Genomic DNA, 20,652 nt, shown 5'->3' on the forward strand with positions numbered 1-20,652 from the left:
TTCCCTTTTTAGAACTGCATTTTCCTACTGAAAGAGTATCAGAGATGCTTTCAGGAAACAAAACAAGAAATTTTGGAAAATTTAGGAGAAAAATCATTTGAAGTATCTGAAATGTACATTTTTGGGAAATCTGAAGCATTTTGTAGGAGACTAGAAAAAGTGAGTAAATTATGTGTTTTTATTGTCAGTACAGAATTAGGGCTCCTCCAGAGAGCAGTTGACAAAGCAAACCTAACTTTACATGCTCTTAATAGAAGTGTGGAAGAGATTTTAACTTTTCTTTTGAGAGAAGTTTGACACTTCCGTAAAGTAAGCTAAATATTTTAGAAAATTACCTTGCAATGTTCTCCTGAATTTGTCAATTTTTCTGTGTTAACTAGGTGGATTATCTCCATTAATCTAGATGTACATTGCTATTTTTGGAGGTTTAGAGTAATATGAAGAATATCAAACTTTTATTATGTGAATGGTGACCTAAGTCATTAAAAACTCCTGTTAATGCTGAGCACAGTTCTTCAAATGATTCTGTTGTTTGCTGTAATCTTAACATTTATTTTGCCAACCTCATAAAAGGACTTCATCATCTGTGGGGTTTGCATGGAACAGATAATAGGTGTTTCTAGATGCAGACTACAAGTAATAAAGTAATAAGAGAGTAGTGAGGTAAGGAAGGCAGGAATTATGTGCTTCATTGTTGTTTTTTCTTATCATGCAGTTAATTTGAGAGGACTAGCTATCATTTAGATTATTTCCCTCAGGTTTTAGTTAATAGAGGAAGTAAACAAAGTACTTTTATGAGCATGATTACAACCTTTATATTTCAGATTACAGAGATGATAAATGTAGTGCAAACCTTTCGTGCACTGAGTATGTCTACCATTGAAGGTATAGATATTATGGCAATAAAATTCAAAAATATCTACCAAAGTGTTCAAAAGAAACAATACGACATCCTTGATCCAAGAAAAACGGAATTTGATGTGGATTTTGTGGACTTCATGGCAAAAATTGAAGGTTTAGAGGTAAATAGTATTGCAATTTATAACTTAATTGGTGGAGGATTTCATCACTACTGTCTGAATAGTACTACATTAAGTCATTATCAGACATCTAAATATTACAGTTTGACTAGAAAAGCTTTACTAAATTATATGTCTCTTAGGTACAAATACAAACATTTATGCGAACTTGTTTTGGAAGAATTTTGTCTTCACAACATGCACTCCAGTTACTTCAAAGGTATTGGCAAATATGGTTTAAAATATTTTAAAGCAGCATGAAATTACTGATTTGCTCAATTTGAATTGTGTAATAAATTTTGTAGCAAAGGATCTAATAATTTTTTTTCATTATTGCTGTTATAAATCATTTATTTACGAGAAAGTTGAATTTTAGCTTTCTAATACGAATCTATATATACTTCTGTTTCTTCATTTCATTACAATGTCTTTTGCATGTACAATAAATACAAAATTAATAATTTTAATAAATATAAATACAAAATTAATAATTTTAATAATTTTAATAAAATTAATAAAACAAAACAAACAAAAATGTATGTGGGTAAGTAGAACTAGAGTAGAACTTTTCATGTTGCTCAAACTTGCCCAGGACAACAGCCAAAAAATTACACTAGCTGAGAAACAATTCCTAGATCTGCGCTTCTTTCATTTTACTTAATATTTATGTATCTCAAAATAGAAAGAAGAAAGAAGAAGAAAATAATGTTTTATAAATATAATTTTAGAAACTTGTTTTTAATTCAGATTTCAGAATCTGAGAATGCCATGCCTTCAAGAAGAAGTAAAATATATAGTTGCTTGCATTCTTCAACATTATGTAGCAGAACTTGAAGTTATTAAAAAGGTACTTTATTTCTTTGCAGTAAATTTCAAATATTTTAAAATAAGAACAAATACTTTACTATGCATAATTTGTATTTACTCTGTCTATTTCAACAACTGACTTTCAGTGCTTAACTAACAAGGCTTCTTTTTTTTCTATTACAGAAGAGAGGCCCTAATGCATAGGAAAATATGACAGATATATTGCTCTTCCTAGCAAATGTATCATAACACAAATTCGAATATTGAAGCAAAACCTTTGCTTTTATTACTTCTAGTAAATAAAAAATTATATATGTACTGACAAGTGTACATCTGAAGATACCTTTTATTTTGTTATAAATTTTATGAGTCCTCTTAAGTTAATTCTCATTTATCTATGTGTATTATCTGATGATGTGATAGTGTAACTAGTCAAAAATGTGGGTAAATCATATTTTTGTAATTTTGCATTTGCTTACGTAACATACAGTTATTACAGAGTAAATGTGAGTTCACTTCTGGAGACTGTTCACATCATTTGATTTAAACATTTGAAGGAGAATTCCTTTATCATCATTTTATATGTCTGCAAAGGCAACATTTGTATCTGAACTCGATGTCCATATTCCCTTTCTATTCATGTATCATGCTGTAAGCCAGTGAATTTTTCTGTGCATGCTACCATGTCACTTCATACAAATTTAATTTGTTTGTAAGAAGATGACTGCGGTAGTGGAGGAAGAACAGTTTTAAGATTTCAAAAGGTTTTTTGTGTTTTTTTTTTTTTTCTTTTTAATTCATTTATCTAACAATATTGCAGATTTACCAAATTCATAAAGATGACCCCCCTCTTGCACGAAACATGCCACCTGTTGCAGGAAAGATACTGTGGGTGAGACAGCTCTTCAGGAGGATAAATGAGCCAATCAACTATTTCCATGTAAGTTGATGTGAAGAATAATCAAATGTTATTATTAGCAGTGACCTTACTTCAATAGAGGGACCGTACAGTTTCTGGCTATGATGTAGAGACTTCTCATATGCTGGATAACCTGTATATTTGTATGTGAATTGCTGTTAAACTGCTGTGAATCCAAGCTGTAGTGTTTGACTTGTGTCCCAGCTAGCACACCAAGCAGGAAATATGCACTGATTTGTTGATGCAGCTTTGTTCACCCAAAGTTGTATTACACCTTTTCAGCCACTGCTGTTTTTCTGCTTCTGTTTATAATGGCAGTCTGAGGCCCATAAAGTTGGCATACATTTTGTGCTTTAATTGAATACTTACCTCTTCTGTTCTTCTAGTCATGAAGTCTTCTATGGAGAGTAATGTCTATTTACTAAGCCTAACTAAGTAACCAGGAGTAGATAGTAGCTTAAGGCATGAGCGTGGTCTGCTGGACATCCTGGAATTGTCTGGTGTGTGTATTGTGGTACCACTCAAGGAATTTATTATGAGTATCCTCACAACAACTGCAGTATTGTAACTGGTAATCTGATCACAAGTTCCACTGCAGATGGTCTCTGTACTAGTCCGGGAACAAAGGACTCCATTACTTATCTACTCAACTCCCCATTTTCTGTAGAACTTCACATACAATTGAAGGTTCATACTGCCAAAATAATCCTTGACATTTTTAATCCTAGCAGATTTTTTTTGTGTCTTCTGTTGGAATAGTCAGAATCTTGCTAACATTAAAATCTGTTATATTTTATGAAACTTTTGAAAGATTCTCCTACAAAGTTTCTAGGGTCTGCTGTTAAATTCTAAGTGAGGGATTCTTTTTCTTGTTTCCTTCATATAAGAAAAATGATTGCCTGAATAAATTCCAAATAGAAGAAAACTTAAGCATCAGATCAGTAAGACATTTTAATCAGTAAAAATCACTGATCAATGAAGAGGATTTAAAAAAAAAAAAAGAATTTTTATTTACCGTTCAGTTTTAAGTAGAACTGAGCGTCCATTTCACTGGAAATTACAGATGTGTAACTTTTACATATATTATATAATTACTATTAATTACTCTACGAGTTCATATTGACTTCACTGTCCTGCAAAATTGAGTCATAAGTACAGTTTTTAAGAACTCTGTAATTATAATTTGTAGTAACTTAAATGAGGTATAGTCAGTAGCTAAACTGAGAAAAACTGAAATGGGGTGAATGTCTTTTGATGTGATTTTAATTTGAATGTTCCCCGTTTTAATAGAAAAATTCAAATATCTTGACAAGTCCAGAGGGTAAAGCAGTCGTTCGATTATACAACAGAGTTGCGTATGTCTTGGTGCAATTTGAGGTAGTCTATCACAGTGCGTGGATGAAGGAAATTTCAGAATTACAATATCGTAAGTAATTGAAATTGTAATTGGCTTCTTTTAATTGTTATTGAATTCTAAGTAATGCAAATCAATTTATTTTTAAGTCTCATTCACTCTTAAAATATGCAAATTAAAGATGATCCAATATGTTGGTCCAATAATGCAAATTAGTATTCCTGACTATTTTAATCCAATGGATTGCAGATTTGGTACATTTTTTGACAGATAACTGGAAGAAATGTACTGAAACAAATTTAACATCCACAACGCTTTTTTTCTATGTTCATATTGTCTATGTATACCATTTAAGAAACCTTTATATTTCATTTCCACTATATTCCACAAATATATAACTTATATATTTGAGGTATCACAGTCCCTCTCAGGACAAGTTTAGCTTTATGGCTATGAAAAAAATGTTTTATGATGAAGTAAGTGTTGACTTTTTTAGTACATTTTTGCATGTAAATTGTAGACATTTTGTGGCTTCAAATCTACAAAAAGATCTAAAAGAATAAAATATTAATTTTGTGTAATCCCACACTTAACAGATATTTATACTTTTAATTTGAGATTTTTGAAATATTATTATGTAAGCATTTATCTTCTGAATGAACAAATTCCTGTAAGATCCTGAGCATCTATGAACATGTATTTAAAAAATATATGTTCATAATTTTATAACTCAAACCAAGAAAAAGTATGCCACAAATAATACTGTCTCTGATGCTTGCTTTGTTCATGATGATACAGAGATTATATAGCGAAAACTGAATATGGTGTGTTGTTTGCATATTTTCTTATCTGAAAGTCATGTAAAGCTACTTTGCAAATAACCACATACATTTAATCACTCTGTAGTAATGTTAGAAATTTGTGTTTGGTAATAAATGAAACTTTTTTTTGTCTTAGAAACTGATATAAAAATATCTTTACAGCCTTACAAGCCACAGTGCTTGTACGTCATCCTCAAAGTGGAAAGTTCCTGGTTAATTTTGATCCCCAGATTCCAGAGATCATTCGAGAGACCAAATGTATGATAAAGTTGGGTTTGGAAGTGCCAGAGCAAGCCAAAAAGATAGCAAAAGTAGAAAATAGCCTGAAGTCAAACAAATTGCATTTAGAGGTAAATTTAAAAATTGTTATTTTTACTTTGGAGAAAAACAAGCATCAGTTTTTCTAAGATAAATCATTTTGATCCTTATTGTCCTTTGGTAAAAGTAAAATTTATTTATCAGGATAGACTAAAATATCAAGTATAAACACAAAAACCTCCAAAACCAAACAACAACAAAACTTGTCTGCAGAGACGAATTTGAAAACTGGGAATGAAGTAAATCAGTGGAATGTGCAGGTGGACATAGAGGATCTCATTTTAAACACCTGTACTGCTGTGTGCTATTTGATATTTGTTGTACCTTGTGGTGCATTAAATATATTCTGGTGATGAAACAAACCTGTCCAAAATGTGTTTACTCTTTGAAAATCAGTAAAAAGCAGTTCAGCAGAATTGAAGTTTGGAACACTGTGTTTAGAAGATATGATGAGCCACAAAAACATGAAGAACTTTACAGACTATCTGTGAGAGAAGTCAAGTGTCTTCTGTCTTTTTCAGTATTTACCACAGTCTTGTCTAGAAGTTTGTATTTTGGGGATTGGGTATACCACATTAAATTTTGAGTGTGTTCTCTCTTCTTTTTTTTTTCTTTTTTTTTTTTTTTTTTTTTGGTTTGTGTGTATATGTGTGACAAAAGACAAGAGGATATTTTAAAAATGAGTTTACATGTGACTCTAATTATTAAAGCATGTAATACTCGGTTTTGAAAGGGTATTGCAAGTTGTGATCACTATAGTTTCAAACTGTCTTTAACTTCAGAGAAAGATCATGCTTTGTACAAATAGCCAGTTTTATTACCTTACAGATACAGTGTACATAGCTATGTAATGCCAATATAAAATACTACTTTTTTTTTACTTTTCTTTTTTTTTAAGAGTAGCCCTACACTGCCTTCCTTGTTGTTTTGGATTTTTTTTTGCTTGGTTTGTTTACTTTTTATTTGATTTTTTTTTTTCCTTGATGATTTGATTACATAACAAGTTGTTTACATCACTGAAGAAAGCACTTTAAAATGTTCCTTTTGATACTACCCTTTCCTAATAACTTACAGGGTCTTCTCCAATATTATGAAGATTTATGTCAAGACACACGAACCATTTTTGTAAATCTAATGGCACCAAAAATGCAAAAGGTTGGTATCACTAAATGCACTTCAGGGCTCTTCAGAAGAGTTTAGAGTAACGTAATAATAGCTTACAATTTAAAAACATTTAGAGTGATCTGTAAGTTGAATACTTATGAATTTTGCTAAAACGTTCAAGACCAAAAATTTGCTCTTTGTGTCCCTCAGACAGTAATGCTCAAATAATATGTATTACAGTAGAATAATCTCGATGTCTTTGAGATATGAACCCAGTAGAACAAAGGATACAGACTTTATGGGTGTTTTTGTCTACGCAAGTCTGTCTTTGACATGGCGACACATTATCACTTCTTTCAATTTATAGATTTTCATATATTTCATTTAGCTGCAGTATTAAATGTTGTGGTCTTTGGAGATAATTATTAGCTTTGTGAATAGAGTCATTCAATTCACTGACATAGAAAAATTGAGTCCGTGGTAAATATGATTATACTGTGGAAGGAATAATATATCTGTGTATGTATTTAAGGGAAAGCTATTGGCAAAAGAGAATGACCACTACTGTACAAACAATAGAAGACAAAAATGTTTTTTGGAGACAGAAATCTTCACTGCTTACAAAGATGGGAAGAAAGAACTAATCCATAACTGAAATGAACAAGTCTAAACTTTCTTTGATGGGCTAAGTTGGTTAATTATAGCATCATCCCCACATTGTGGAGTTAAATACTTTGCGCAAAAGCACTAAAAGTCTATCATTCAAATCCATTTGGGTGATAGAAATAGCTTTATTTGCAGATAGCTGTGTCTGTACAAGTTGAATCATGTTTTCAGTTTGTGATCCTGATTAATAAAAAGAAGCATTAGAATGGAATGTGTAGAGTCCCCCTTCATAAATGTCAAGCTGAAAGAGCAGTCATGATAGATGACAATTAAAAATTAACCATGAGTGAAACTAACTCCAAATTTCTCAGTAATATAAGCAAAACAAAATTTCTGTCACTTCAGAGATGATGGAGATGTCAAAGTTTTAAATTGTGGTGGCTTTATACCAGGACATCAATGAGAAGTTTAGAGAGAATAATAAGGAAAAGTTTCAGGAGAGCTCTGTGGAAGAGGCTGAAAAGGTTGATTTCTCAAGGTTTGTACATCGTATAGAACTTCCTTTTCCTCAGAGTTTAATCTCCATAGAGGTTCCAGGATAAAAATAAAGGACCTTCATGTATATCAGTGACAGGAAAAGGAACTGATTTCAGCTGTGTGCTGAATATTTTGGAGGTGACAAGTACAGAAGAAATAGAACATAAGAAACCAAGAATTTAGTAAGAGAAACGATAAGGAAATGTAGTGGTTTTTTTTTCTTGTTTGTTTGTTTTTGTTTTGTTTTTTAAATATCAAAGTGTATATAATAAAAGGTTTGACAACTGGCTCAGCAAGAGTGTGCCCTGCTACCCAAGATGACAAACTGCATTTTGGGATGCATTAAACACATAGCCAGCTGTTCAAAAGAGATAATTTTCCTACTATATTTAATGTTGGTGTGGCCTCACCTTGAATACTGTGTGAAGTTCTGGGCTCCACGATATAAAATGATATTAAGGTAATTGAAAATGTGTAGAGGAGGGGAACAAAACTGGTAAAAGCTCTGGAAGGCATGTCTGATGAGATGAGACTGATGATACATATTTTGTTTAGTTTGGAGGAGTCTGAAGCACATTGCAATGGCACAAAGCTGTACCAAAAGAGATTCAGACTGGACATTAGGAAACTTGTGTTTACCAGGAGTGTGGCCGAACTCTGGAATAGCTTCCTAGAGAAGTGGTTCATGACCCATGTCTGTCAGTGTTCAAGAGGCATTTGGACAATGCGTTCATTAATATGCTGTAACTTTTCATTAGCCTAAAGAGGTCAGGTGGTTGGGCTAGATGACCTTCCAAGGTCCATTCCAACTGAATTATTCTATATTTTTCTAAAGTTTGGAGTGAAAAATACAAAGTTCTAAATGGCAAGAATAGAAGATGTCTTTAGATAGGTGTGATTTAGAATTAGATTTAGATTTTAGATTTAGATTTAGATTTGTGTTGGAAAGCAAATAATCATGGCACTTAGAGGGGATTTCAACCACCCTGACACCTATTGGAAGTAAAGCACAGCAGACCACCAACAATCAAAGTAGTTCCTGGTATAGGAACCCATGAGAAAAGATACTATGCTAAACCTTGTCCTCACCAACTAGGAAGGGCTGATGAGTAAGGTGAAACTCAAGGACAGCCTTGGCAACAATAGCCACAAAATAGTGGATTTGAAGATTCTTAGGGCATCCGAGAGGGTGTGCAGCAAGTTTGCTGCTCTGGACTTTAGGAGAACAGATTTTGGTTGACCTCTTTACAGAACTGCTTGGCAGGGATAAAGCCCTGAAGGAGAGAGGTCCAAGAAAGCTGATCAGTATTAAAGGACCACCTCCTCCAAGTCCAGAAACAATGCACCCCAAGAAAGAGGAAGACAGGCAAGGATGCCAGGGGATCTCTGTGGATAAACAAATTGCTCCTGAACTTATTTTGGTGCAAAAAAAAAAAAGTTTATAGGGAGTGGAAGCAGGAACAGGAGGACTACAAAGAAGTTGTCTGAGTGAGCAGCCAGAGATCAGGTTAGGAAAGCTAAAACCCTTACAGCATTAAATCTATCCATGGAAATAAAGGAGAACAAGAAGAAATTATTCTACAGGTGTATCTGTGATCGAAGGAAGGCCAGAAGGAAACTGGTTGCAAGTGCCACAGAGAAAGCTGAGGTACTCAATGACTTCTTTGCCTGTGTCTTCACTGGCAAGGGCTCTAGCCAAGCTACCAAAGTTGTGGAAAGTAAAGGTAAAAATTTGGAAGGTATGCCCACTATAAGTGAAGATCAGGTTTGAGACAATCTAAAGAACTTGAAGGTACACCAATCCACTGAAGCCCATGTGATCCTTCCACAGTTTCTGAAGGAACTGGCGGATTAAGCTGTGAAGGTGCTATCCATCATATTTGAAAGGTCATGGTAGTCTTGTGAAGTTCCCCACTGACTGGAAAAGCAGAAACATTAATCCCATTTTCAAGATGGAAAAAAAAAAGAAGATCCAGAGAAATACAGATATATATATATGTATTTAACTTGTGACAACCACTGAAAGATCCTATCCAGGAGGACAGAAAGAGGAAGATCTTTGCTAGGCATGTAAATTTAACAGCTGTGAACAGAGGCTATGTATGTGCTACCCTTCTCCCATTGAAAATTTGTAAGCTTCTCTACAAAACTTACACAGCTCTTTACCTCATCAGTGACGTTAGTGATTCTAATAATAATAGTATTTGTTTTATATTTCTCATTTTAAAATAACCCATTAAATATGTTTTTATGCTTAGATGGAAGCTGTGCTGAGGCAAGGACTTACTATGTTGACTTGGTCATCAGTGACACTGGGCAGTTTTTTTCAAGAAGCTGATGAAGTTCTGTGTATGTTTAAACAATTTTTGAAAAAGGTATGCTTTTGATCATTACCTGGTTGAAATGCTGTTTTAGAGAAATTATTCCAAGTAGATTGCTCTTCATATTGCATATTAATGTAGGCTTACCACTCGAAACATTGTAATTTTATTTGTTTTTAAAGGTATGCTTTGTGGGTTTTTTTGGAAAAAAATTCCCTTTATAATTATGGAAGATAATTCACAGTTTTGTTTTGTTTTAAAAAGCAGACTATACTTAGCCACTGTAAATACTCCTTAAATTGCCATAACTTGGGGGGCATTGTTTTGCTTCCTTTTTTTTAATGTGTTTCTTTTGTCTTGAGAACTTTAAAGTTTGCACTTTTACTTCAGCTATTTTTTAATTGTGTTTTTTGTCTTCCTGTTATGGTTCACTTTCTCAGAGATTTTCTTAATTTTTAAATGGTAGAGAGAGAAAATTTTATTCTCTCTGCAAAATATTGTATTGAAGTATTATCTGTGAGAACTCCCTGGAGGAACAGATTATGTTTAACATACAGATGTTTGGCACTAACATGAACTTCTCCTTCTAGGTAAATGATATATGTGAAGCACGGATTGACTTAATATTAAAAGAAATATCAAATACTCTTTTAATTGTCTTACCAGTAGATGGGCCTATCAAAGTACAGGATATGTTGACCTCTAATGAGGTATGTGGTGCTTTACATAGATGAACAAGAATTCTTGATTCTGTTAGAAGCAATGCCTTAGTAAATTAATATAAATCCAGAAAATAATTATTTTCCCAGCAGAAATACAAAACATTATTTTTTTGTTGTTGTTGAAATATTTTAAGAGTATTTAGATATTGGATATATAATATATAATATTATAATATATATCCAATATATATAATTTTGTTGCACATATAATTTTATTTATTTAACTGCTTTAGTATTTTTTTGTTGGTGGTTTTTTTTTTTTTGTTTTTTTTTGTTTTTTTAAGGAAGGTACTCGGACATATGTGGAGATTTTTAATTTTTTTTTTTTTTCCCAAACTGTTGCTGTTTTTTTTTTTTTTTTTTTTTTTTTTTTTTTTTTTTTTTTTTTTTTTGAGAAGGTTAAAAATACTTTCCAAAAAATATATTTGAGAATTTGAAAGTTTTCTTGACTTTAAATGAGACTTTTTAACTGAATGCAGGTAAATAAAATCGTAAAGATTACTCAAAAAGGTTTATTTGAATTACACCAGATTCAGATTTTGACCTTCCTTCAGTATTCAGTGATTTCTTCCTTTTCTTTATTTAAAACTGCCATCGCATCTTTAAATTTTGAAAAAAAACCATCAAAATGTAGTAGAATTGAAAATTTTGCAAATGCAATAAAGATTTTGGTTTTAGTTTGTCAATTTGTTTTTGTTTCTTCAAAATGTTGCTCTTTCATTGAAATGAATTCTTTCCTTGATGTGGTTTCTGTCTGAAGATTGTAATATTCAGGAAATTATTTGGTTCTCCATGAAAGGGAACAATGAAAATTATTAGTGGTACTAAGAGAATTCCTTTATATTTTTGCTTAACAGATTTACACTAAAGAATGTGCTGAATTATTGAACCACAAAAGTATGAATATTGAAGATGCTGTTCATGACTTAATCTCTGTATTTGAAAAGAACTATGAAATTAAGTATTCTAAGAAAGCCCAAAAAAAGCAGGCACCACCAGGTGGGTAATTATGATTGTTTAAATATATATTTTTTTTTCTGTGGATTTAACCAGTACATATCAGAATTGAATCATTTTAGATAATTTTCTTGAGTTTTTTTCTTCTGGCCATGGTTTCATCTGTTTACCCTTCTGCATTCGTTAATGACTCCTATACTAAGTCACTAGTATAATTGATTACTGATGGAGTTTCTAGAATTGAACTCTTTCCTGCTTAGATTTACCAAGATACTCTTTTAGTAGCCTGCTGTTCTTGTAACTTTACAGTTTCTTTTCTCCTACCTGTTCTTTTTTTTCTACATTTTGCTCAATTTTTTTCCAACTTATTTTCTTTAAGTGAAATATAGTGTTCTTTTCAGCTACATCAAATACTTTGTACTGCCTATCTCTTAGTAATTTTTCTGTCACAGTTGTATTTTATCATAATTATCACTGCTCCCTATACAAAAAGCAAATTCTACTGGCTGGTCAATTTAATTAGTACAGTCAACTGACCGTCAGTTGTTCGTACAAGGCTCAATGTTGATCGGTGTATCTGGACCCCACTGCTCTGGGGTGTGCTGCAAAGATTTTTAGAAGTCCTGTAGCATTGTGTTTGTAGGTTTTTTTCAACAACAGTATGTATTTTGAAGTTTAATCAGTAAGGGACCCCCTTTTTTTTAGCCAGGATTTTTTCCTCTGGGTTCAGTTTCTTTGAGGTATAGAGGTGTGGTGAGGGTTAGCACTCCAGATAGTTAAAAACCATATAACCAGGACAAAAAACCTAACGAAAAGAGGCTCCTATGTATGGTGTTAAATAGTTTATACTGATTTTTGGCCTCTTCCAGCTGATATATTCATGTTCTTCTACCGGTCATTACACACACATTTGTACTGTATAACGTTTGCTAGCGTGAAGCTTGTAAGCTGACCTCCTAACCAGTCTCCTATAAAATTATATGAAAGACATCCAGTTAGCTGATCCAGTTACTACTAAAACTAATAGCAATATTGCTTTGACTTTAAAGAGGTGGGGGGACAGCGTGCATCAAAGTACAACAAATATTTCAGTTTAAAAAAAAAAAAAGCATTTATATATATTTATTTTACAGGAAAAGGAAAACGTATAATGTTTGAAGGTATTGAAGATGAAGATGGAGATACTGCAGCTCTTCACGGTGATGACAAGAAGGGCAAAGATAAAGAAGATGAGTTTAAAGAGGTATTTTGTGATAAGAAGAGGTTTATCTATTTTTAAGACTGATCAAATTAATATAATTGAATATCTGGAGGATAAAATTGATATAAATAAGTCCTGAACTGATCCTACATGGACTTCCTGCAGGCTATAGCTCTCCATGCACTGCTCCAACATGGATCTGTGCTGTGGGGTGCAGCTTTCAGGAGTGGAGTGCTCCATCAGTGGTCCCCATAGGCACCAGCTCTGCAATACTATGGGCTCCTCCATGGGCCGCACGTGGAGATCTGCTTTGCATGGTGGCCATTGGCTGCAAAGGAACAGCTCGCTCAGCATTGGCCTTCCTTGGACTTCAGGGAACATCTGCTCTGTGCCTGGAGCACCTCCTACCCTCTTTTTGCACTGCCCTTGGTGTCTGCAGGGCTGTTTCTCTCACGTTCCTCACTCTTCTAGCTTCTGTGTTGCACAGCAGTTTTTTCTCTTATATCTGCTCTCCTTGAAGCACAATCAGTGTCACTCAGTGCCTCAACTCTGGCCAGCAGTGGGTCCCTTTTTGTAGGAGCTATCTCTGATCTGACATGGGCAGTGCTGGGCTCTACTCAAAGACAATCTCTATAGCACATCCCCCCCACTACTGAAATCTTACCATGTAAGACCAATAGAACATATTCCTAATTTTTTTTGTTTTCTTCTTAATCCAGTACAGTGAGGTTTTACCATTTTTGTCTGTTATTCAAGAAAGATAAATGTGAATACATGCCGTTCTTCTTCAAAAATTTACAATTGGGGGGTGGAGGCAGTGTCTTTTTTGTTTTATGCTTATTTGAAGAGCTGAACACATGCTTTTCTGAATGCATATGTGACTTCAGCCAGCTCTCAGTCTTCCAAATAAGACAAATTGAGATTTCTCAGATGTTATACTATATGTAGGTTGCTCCGAAAGTAATACTTTCTGTTTTATGTCAGTGGAAACTACAACAGATACAAAGAGCATAATAACGCTTTCTGATAGAACAGTTTCTCAGCTACAAAACACTGTTTTTCAACATAGTCAACACTATTAGCTATGTGTTTTCACCAGCAATGAAGAAGAGCCTGCATGCCATGCTCATAAACAACTGTACCAGCGGTGGTGACCAGTGGTGGCTGTTGCCACTGCTGAAATGCACCACCCAGTGCCTCACTGTGGTCATATCCACTGTTTGGTCTCCATAAACAATCAGCAAGCATCAGTGAATATCAATGGGTACCATTTATTCCACATGGAGAAATTCAGTGACACACCATTTTAGAATCATAGAATCACCAAGGTTGGAAAAGACCTAAAAGGTCATCCAGTCCAACCATAAACACGTTTTTCTCATACACGCTTTCCACGTCAGATGCCATTGTGTCAGAATGTCCCTCTGCTGCCATCTGTTACATGGCAACAAATTGGTGGAATGATTCAACCTCTACTGCCTCTACCTCTACTCTACCAGCAACATCAGCCTCTAACTTTGTGGCCCAACATGATAAAAAAGGAGGCATTACTGTTGGAGCTGCCCTTGTGTATGTACTTTTTTTCATACAATATTTACTTACTTATTTCACTCACAAGGTGGTTTCCTACCTAACATCAGGCCTTGTGTTTCTCATGTGGCTTACAGCATAAATTTTCTTAGACTAGGACTATTGCATTTGAGCAATAGATTTTGAAATAATCTTCAGCTTCCTGTCTAAGTACAATACTAAATGATGTATATTTTTCTCGTTACAGAAATGTAAAGAGATGGTTGCCTATTTCAGTTATCAGCTGCTAGATAGTCTCCAGAAAGCTACTCGACTATCTTTGGACAGTCTTAAAAAACGAATATATGTTTCAACGTGAGTTGCAAATGCAAAATTTCTTCTGTAGCAGTACCAAAACAAGATTGTTATTTTTATGTATAATTGCACATATATATTAACACTGAGTGCCTGTGTTATTAGTCAAACAGCTCCCGACCTTTCGCAGATCAAGAAGAACCAGGAGAGCCATCACTCTGCAGCAGTGATGCTTCAGGCTCACACCTTTATGCTTTATGCTTCATGTCTTTAGGTTGTCAGTTATAGCTTTTATTTTTCCCCTACTTTTATTTCCCCTTGGCCTGCACCCTTTTGATTTTATTCTTATTCTTCTTATTTTTCTTGGAATTGCTTGCAAAATGCTATACAATTTATTTTCCAGTGTGAATAACTAAAACTTAAGTGACCTTTCTGTGCCATTCATAGCAGTGTGACCATCTGTTCATTTTACTTCAGCATGTTGTTGGATTGTTTCCTACTGGTTAAAGATCATCAGTGCACTCATTATGAATTTTGTGTGACTATGAAAAGATCCATGCAGTTTAATGTGTTTTTTTTATTTGTTCAACTGTTTTGTAGTATTATTTCTATAGAGTTCTCTGTGGTGAATGAAACGTATAGACAGAATTTCTTCCATATAATATATTATCTATTGAAGAGCTAGCCTATTTAGATTTCTGTTAAGATGGTTTATTTTAAGTATATAAAGTTGACAGTATTTTATCATCATTACATGTTGAAGTTTGTATTACTTTTTTTCTTTTTATGGATGTCTTTCAGCAAAATTTATTCAAATTCTGATCTTACTGAAGTCAGTGAGAATTTTGTTGGATACAATACAGTTGCAACAATTACAAACGTTTTCATCTTTGAATTTGTCTACAGTATCATATTGTTGAATGCTCAATTTTTTTATGTCACTCAGTCAAGTGGTAGCATTCAGAAACTGTTCTTTGCACTCTGTCTTTAATTTTAATTTTGAGGGGCTTCAGATTGTGTGTTTGGCATTTTGTACTAGCTTGTCTTTGAAACTGTCAGGTTGTATATTTATCTAAACTTCCAGGAGGCAACTCTTAGTGTTGTAGATTGTTGCACGTAATGGTTGGTGAAACCTTTTTATGCCCTACTCAAAACACTGGGAAATCACTGTCATTCTTAAACTAAGAGATTGAAATCCAGAATCAGAAAATATTCTGGTTAAAAAGTTCAGAAAACAATGTCTATATCTAAAATAACCTTTGTCTGAATAATGAACTTGTGGCTATTTTCTTTATCCTTAAAACATAAAACTTGTCAAATAGCTAATACCCTACTAACATAAAAACTCTCCATGAAGGTTTCTGCTGAAATGGTAGCTCAGCTGACATTTCTAAGATAATTTGAATGTGTTTCATAGTGAAGTATGTATGACATGTTTCAAAATTATTTTCAGCAAAACTACATTTAGAAGATCAACGTTTTCTGCTCACCCAAGCAAATCTGAAGAGAATGTTTCTTTTCTAAAAGCAGAAGTGCACCTTGCTATACCTAATGCGGTAAGATATGTGTCTCATAGGTAAGGTAAAATACACTATTTTATAATGTCTCTGCATTTGTTCCAGCACAGGATATATATGTACACTTCTACTGAACCAGCACCAATTCAGAAACAGAACCTTATTTTAACAAATAGGATTTTGCGAGTTCCTTGTTCTAATGCAACAACTGCTCAGTCTGTTAAGTTAATTTGTAAAACATTATAGTCTCTTTTTAGCGGTTCATATACAAGTTCTGAGTACTTCTGTGGGATAGTTTAGTCATTTCAGAGTAATGGCTTACACTTCAAGAAACTGAGGATGACATTTAGGACTGAATGTACCCCATGATTGATGTTTGTTCCAAAGTTTTTTAAAAAAGTTGGTTTTCTGTTCTCTCCTGTCTTGCTCTCAGGTAGATTCTTTCTCCTATTCACCATTCTGGAGAACTTGATAAGTACCTTTTCTCAAGCTTGTCCTACATATAATTATTTTCAGAGAAGAGCAGGATAAAGCTACAATTAACTGTATTCTGACAGTGCAGTTGAGAAAGCTCTGTATTTGGGACTTCCTGGCTATTTGTGTAATATTGAATGAAAGAGGCTAGTGGCTGACTTTTGGCTTCAAAGCCAGCTGACCTGAAATGGCTTCTATTTACAGTTACAAATGCTTTTACGCCTGAATCTAGGAGATTGTATTTAAACTGTCTTAGCAGCTATCATAATTTATACTCCAAACTGTGCCTGACTATTTATTTTGTGTTTGGCATTTTTTTGAGAGGGAGTGCTATTTTACATCATCTCAAACTATGCCAGGGAGCATACTATTATTTATACAGTGTGGAGGATGGCACACTAGAGCCGGTGTTTTGAGTCTGTTCTGTTTGCTAGTTGCTCTGGATCAAGAATTCTTGTTTTACTCTGTCACTGAGTAAGTTCTCTACCTGTTTGGCTTTGGGAATTCTGGATACAAAATACATTGTGAAAATGTAAGTTGAGATTAGGGCTAATGTATGGAGTTCCATTCATTTTGTATTTACTGTGCTTTTTATAAAGTTTTTGAAGCAATACTGCTCTTGGGAGAAAAAAAATAGATCAGTACTTATTCAAGTAGAACCTTTGTTGCTGTGATATAGGTGATTGTTGTCTTCCTTAAGTTGTATGGCATGAAAACATATATATGAAAGCACTTAGAAGGAGAGGTTATATAGTTTTAAATATTCTTTAAGATGAGCACCCATATGCACATTTATGACCAACCCTCTTAAAATTCTCTCTCACAGAACTTAGGATCTAGAGGTTAAGAGAAACAGAGAGGAAGATCTTGGTCTGATGTTTCTAATGCTTTAGAATTCTAGGTTGCAGGGGAAAAAAACCTGGTAACGTATATTGCAGATTATAAAAACGTTTTAGGAATTGTAAAAAGAAAACAAAAAAAGCTACTAATACTTGGATGACAGTTTGTCTGCTGCAGTGTAACTCTACAAATAGGTGGCAGATCAGTACAGTATGTTTCTTTCCTTGAGAGGCAATTCTGAGGCAGACATACTCTAAGAGTTACATTTTCTGGATCCTCTTCTGGGGCGTGTGTTCCACAATTCACCGTGGATGAAGTTAAGCTGAGATCTTAGAGAATGACAGTCAGTTGCTTTTTTTCCAACAGTGTTCCAACTGTTTTGAATAGGTTATGGTTCCCAGTTTAGATGATATGCAGCAAGCCATCAATCGTATGATTCAACTGATTCTGGATGTAAGTCGTGGAGTTTCTCAGTGGGGACAGAAGCATTTGCTAAAATCTAATTTAAAAACCGGATTATTGTCTACATCAAGAGTAGGAAAATCAGCCAAAAAGGAGGAAAGTAAGTTGATTTATTTTGATTTTTTAATTAATTCAAGTTTGAATTCTAATGAAAATGCCATATTCTTGTTATGATTCCTTTGGAAAATTGTGAACGTCTAGGAAATTTTTTCTTCCTGATAGTCCAGTATTGAGACTTTAAAATTGCTGGAAAAACAGAAGTGGCAGAAGACAGTCCTCATGATACAGCCCTTTTCTTTGTCAAAATACATCATTAGCAAGTAATCGTTTTCATCACCATCAAGCCATTCATCAGCAATGGTCAGGAAGAAAGGAATGCAAGAATGATAGATTATATTATTGTTTGGTCAAGGAGATCTAAGGGAGTGTGTTGGTGTGGATGAGCCAGTCTGAGACATTGTTTCTGGTGCCCAGATCCCTGTGATGGTCTTCATGCTAAAATAAAATGCTTTGATTAAACAGTGTGAGCATCAGGAAGAGTGAGTTTTCCTCCAACATTCTGCTAAATCTGCTTCAAAATGCTCAGGCACTTGGTATGACAGAAAGGGTTAATTAGATCTCACAACTGTCAATGTCTAAAATAATTCTGATTGTATCAAAAGTTCATTGAATATTTAGGGACACAATAGATTGCATTTTATTTTCCTTCTATATGAGTTTACTTTTAAATCTTAAAGGAGACAGAGCTCCTGTTTCAGCATGAACAATATAACTGGAGCAGCAGTTATCAGTGTTTAAACCTTTCAGTTAAGACTGAAAAGACTTAGATACCAACAGATAAGTGCAGACTCAAAACACAAACTTTATTTTTGCACTCATAAAAGTTGTAAATTGGCAAAGTTTTATGTTTGTGTTTCTTTCTTGGTTTGTGTTTTTTTTTAAATCTCTGGAGCCTAACAAAAAGCTGTTTATTGAGATTTCTTACAGTTTTAGAAATTTACAGTATTTTAAGGGGTTTAAATAATTTAAAACACTGTATGAATTTAAAAGGAAAAAGCACATAATATTTACTGGACCTTGTCATGTTCTAGTTGCAATTAAACTAGACAAAGTAAAATTATAGTTGTGAGTATAGACGACTCTTTTCTTTCTGTTTGGAAACATTAACTCCAGGCTGAATATGGCCTAACTCTATAGAGCCTGACCTGAACTAGCACCTGACCTGGTACCTATATATTAAGCAGTTATGTAGAGAAGGTTGTTTAGCCTTACTGAACAGCGTAGTTGCTGTTTAGAGGAAAACTGTCACTAACTGGACTTTTAACAACTTTTACATTTACATTTTATTTTGCAGAAAGAGCTGAAGATGGGATGAAAAGAAAACTACGAAATTTTTACTCAGGTGTTGCTGAAAGTGAAGATGTTTCTAAATTAGTTGTGCTCCTCTCTTCTTCTATGAATTCTTTAAGAGAAATAGCTAGTGAAACTCTGCAGGATTTTCAGAAATATAAAGTGCTTTGGACAGAAGATAGAGATGCCAAAATTCAGGTGAGTTTAATGTTAATCTCCTGCAGGACTGTTCATTAATTATCTTTTCATAATTTAAAACTAGAAAACATTAAGAAAAAGAAATATGAAGGAAAAGAGCATAGAAAAGAAAGCTAACAGCTCAAATTCTTTTTCAATTTTAATAGTGGTAGGAGTGATAGTATATTTCCTAAGCAGAAGGGATTGCACACTACCTGCTGTTAGGTTGAGGGCAGGGTTTTTCTGTTTCTATGCCTTTATAGGTGCTGATAAAGTGGTCTTAATTTTTTTGTTAACTTTTTCTTTGTATGTCTCTGGATTTAGGGCCCCATAAGAAAACTCTAGTCTTGCATGATATATGCAACAACTCATAGAGCTTGTTACAGCTTCAGTACTGATTACCTATTCTTTTTTCTGTATGGAAAGTATTTAAGGCTCTTATTTTGAGCTGAATGCTTATTTTTATTCACTGCTCTTCCTTTTACAGTCTCTGTTCAGCAGATAATTCTCTATTCCCTTCCTTGTTTGAATTATAGAATCCTGGTTGTTGTTAAGAGGGTGACTTCTCTAAGTTGAATCCTCAGAAGTGGTAGAAAAATGTAGCACCTACTACAGAAAGAAAAATATTGTTTCTAGTAATTATAAGTTTTTGGGAATTCTACTTCAGGATGTTCACATTACAACACATCTACAACAGCATTTTAATTAAAATTCAGTAGAAGAAAGTTGTTTGCCATGTCTCCTTTATTTAACCTCATTTTAATTCAGTTTTCTATTTAATAGAAAGATTCTGTATGTTGCATTGTTTGTAGATAGATCAGTGAGTATTACATCACCTTGTTTACTGGTTGAGTACTGGTCTCTTGGCTGGCACGCTGCGGCTTGTACTAAGAAATATGCATTATATGCAGACACAAGAATTGTACTGTTAGTCTAATTGAATTTTAAGTCTAGACAAATATTGTAACTTTTGACCTGCTAAAGAAAAGAATATTGTTACAAAAGAAGCCTCAATAATTGGGCATTTAGTGTTTGTGCACACATGCCCCTCCTTTCTTCAGCCTGTGTAGGTATTCTCAGACAAAAGAAGTATGAAACATCTTATAGTGTTTATTGCTTACCCATGAAATATAGACATATTGAATACAGCTTTTGAGTAACAGTTTCAAAATGCAGCTTTTCAGAATGACAAAACCTTTGTACTCTTGACTTCTTCTGCTCATGGAGCTGCTTACAAAATTTGTTTTACTGTGGTTGTTTTACATTACACTGATGGTGCAACTTTTACGTATGTGCAGGCATGTGCTCTTTTTTAATCTGTT

At 33.8% G+C, this 20,652-nt stretch overlaps 1 protein-coding gene across 1 annotated transcript in view; it reads left to right on the forward strand.

Annotated features, from left to right (window-relative positions):
* Nucleotides 1–20,652, forward strand: part of DNAH8 (dynein axonemal heavy chain 8) — a 108,760-nt gene that overhangs the window by 7,821 nt on the left and 80,287 nt on the right. Inside the window, exons 8-23 of the mRNA XM_042815576.1 lie at nucleotides 13–159; nucleotides 825–1,022; nucleotides 1,163–1,239; nucleotides 1,767–1,866; nucleotides 2,647–2,766; nucleotides 4,036–4,171; nucleotides 5,083–5,270; nucleotides 6,313–6,393; nucleotides 9,744–9,860; nucleotides 10,397–10,516; nucleotides 11,386–11,527; nucleotides 12,619–12,728; nucleotides 14,464–14,570; nucleotides 15,964–16,066; nucleotides 17,729–17,903; nucleotides 19,158–19,351. Coding sequence (XP_042671510.1) covers nucleotides 13–159; nucleotides 825–1,022; nucleotides 1,163–1,239; nucleotides 1,767–1,866; nucleotides 2,647–2,766; nucleotides 4,036–4,171; nucleotides 5,083–5,270; nucleotides 6,313–6,393; nucleotides 9,744–9,860; nucleotides 10,397–10,516; nucleotides 11,386–11,527; nucleotides 12,619–12,728; nucleotides 14,464–14,570; nucleotides 15,964–16,066; nucleotides 17,729–17,903; nucleotides 19,158–19,351 — 2,115 coding nt within the window. The remainder of the gene's footprint in view (nucleotides 1–12; nucleotides 160–824; nucleotides 1,023–1,162; nucleotides 1,240–1,766; nucleotides 1,867–2,646; nucleotides 2,767–4,035; nucleotides 4,172–5,082; nucleotides 5,271–6,312; nucleotides 6,394–9,743; nucleotides 9,861–10,396; nucleotides 10,517–11,385; nucleotides 11,528–12,618; nucleotides 12,729–14,463; nucleotides 14,571–15,963; nucleotides 16,067–17,728; nucleotides 17,904–19,157; nucleotides 19,352–20,652) is intronic.

Source organism: Centrocercus urophasianus, unplaced genomic scaffold (assembly GCF_019232065.1).
Source record: "Centrocercus urophasianus isolate 14NV4802_14NV808 unplaced genomic scaffold, USGS_Curo_1.0 seq_10, whole genome shotgun sequence".
Lineage (NCBI taxonomy): Eukaryota > Metazoa > Chordata > Aves > Galliformes > Phasianidae > Centrocercus > Centrocercus urophasianus.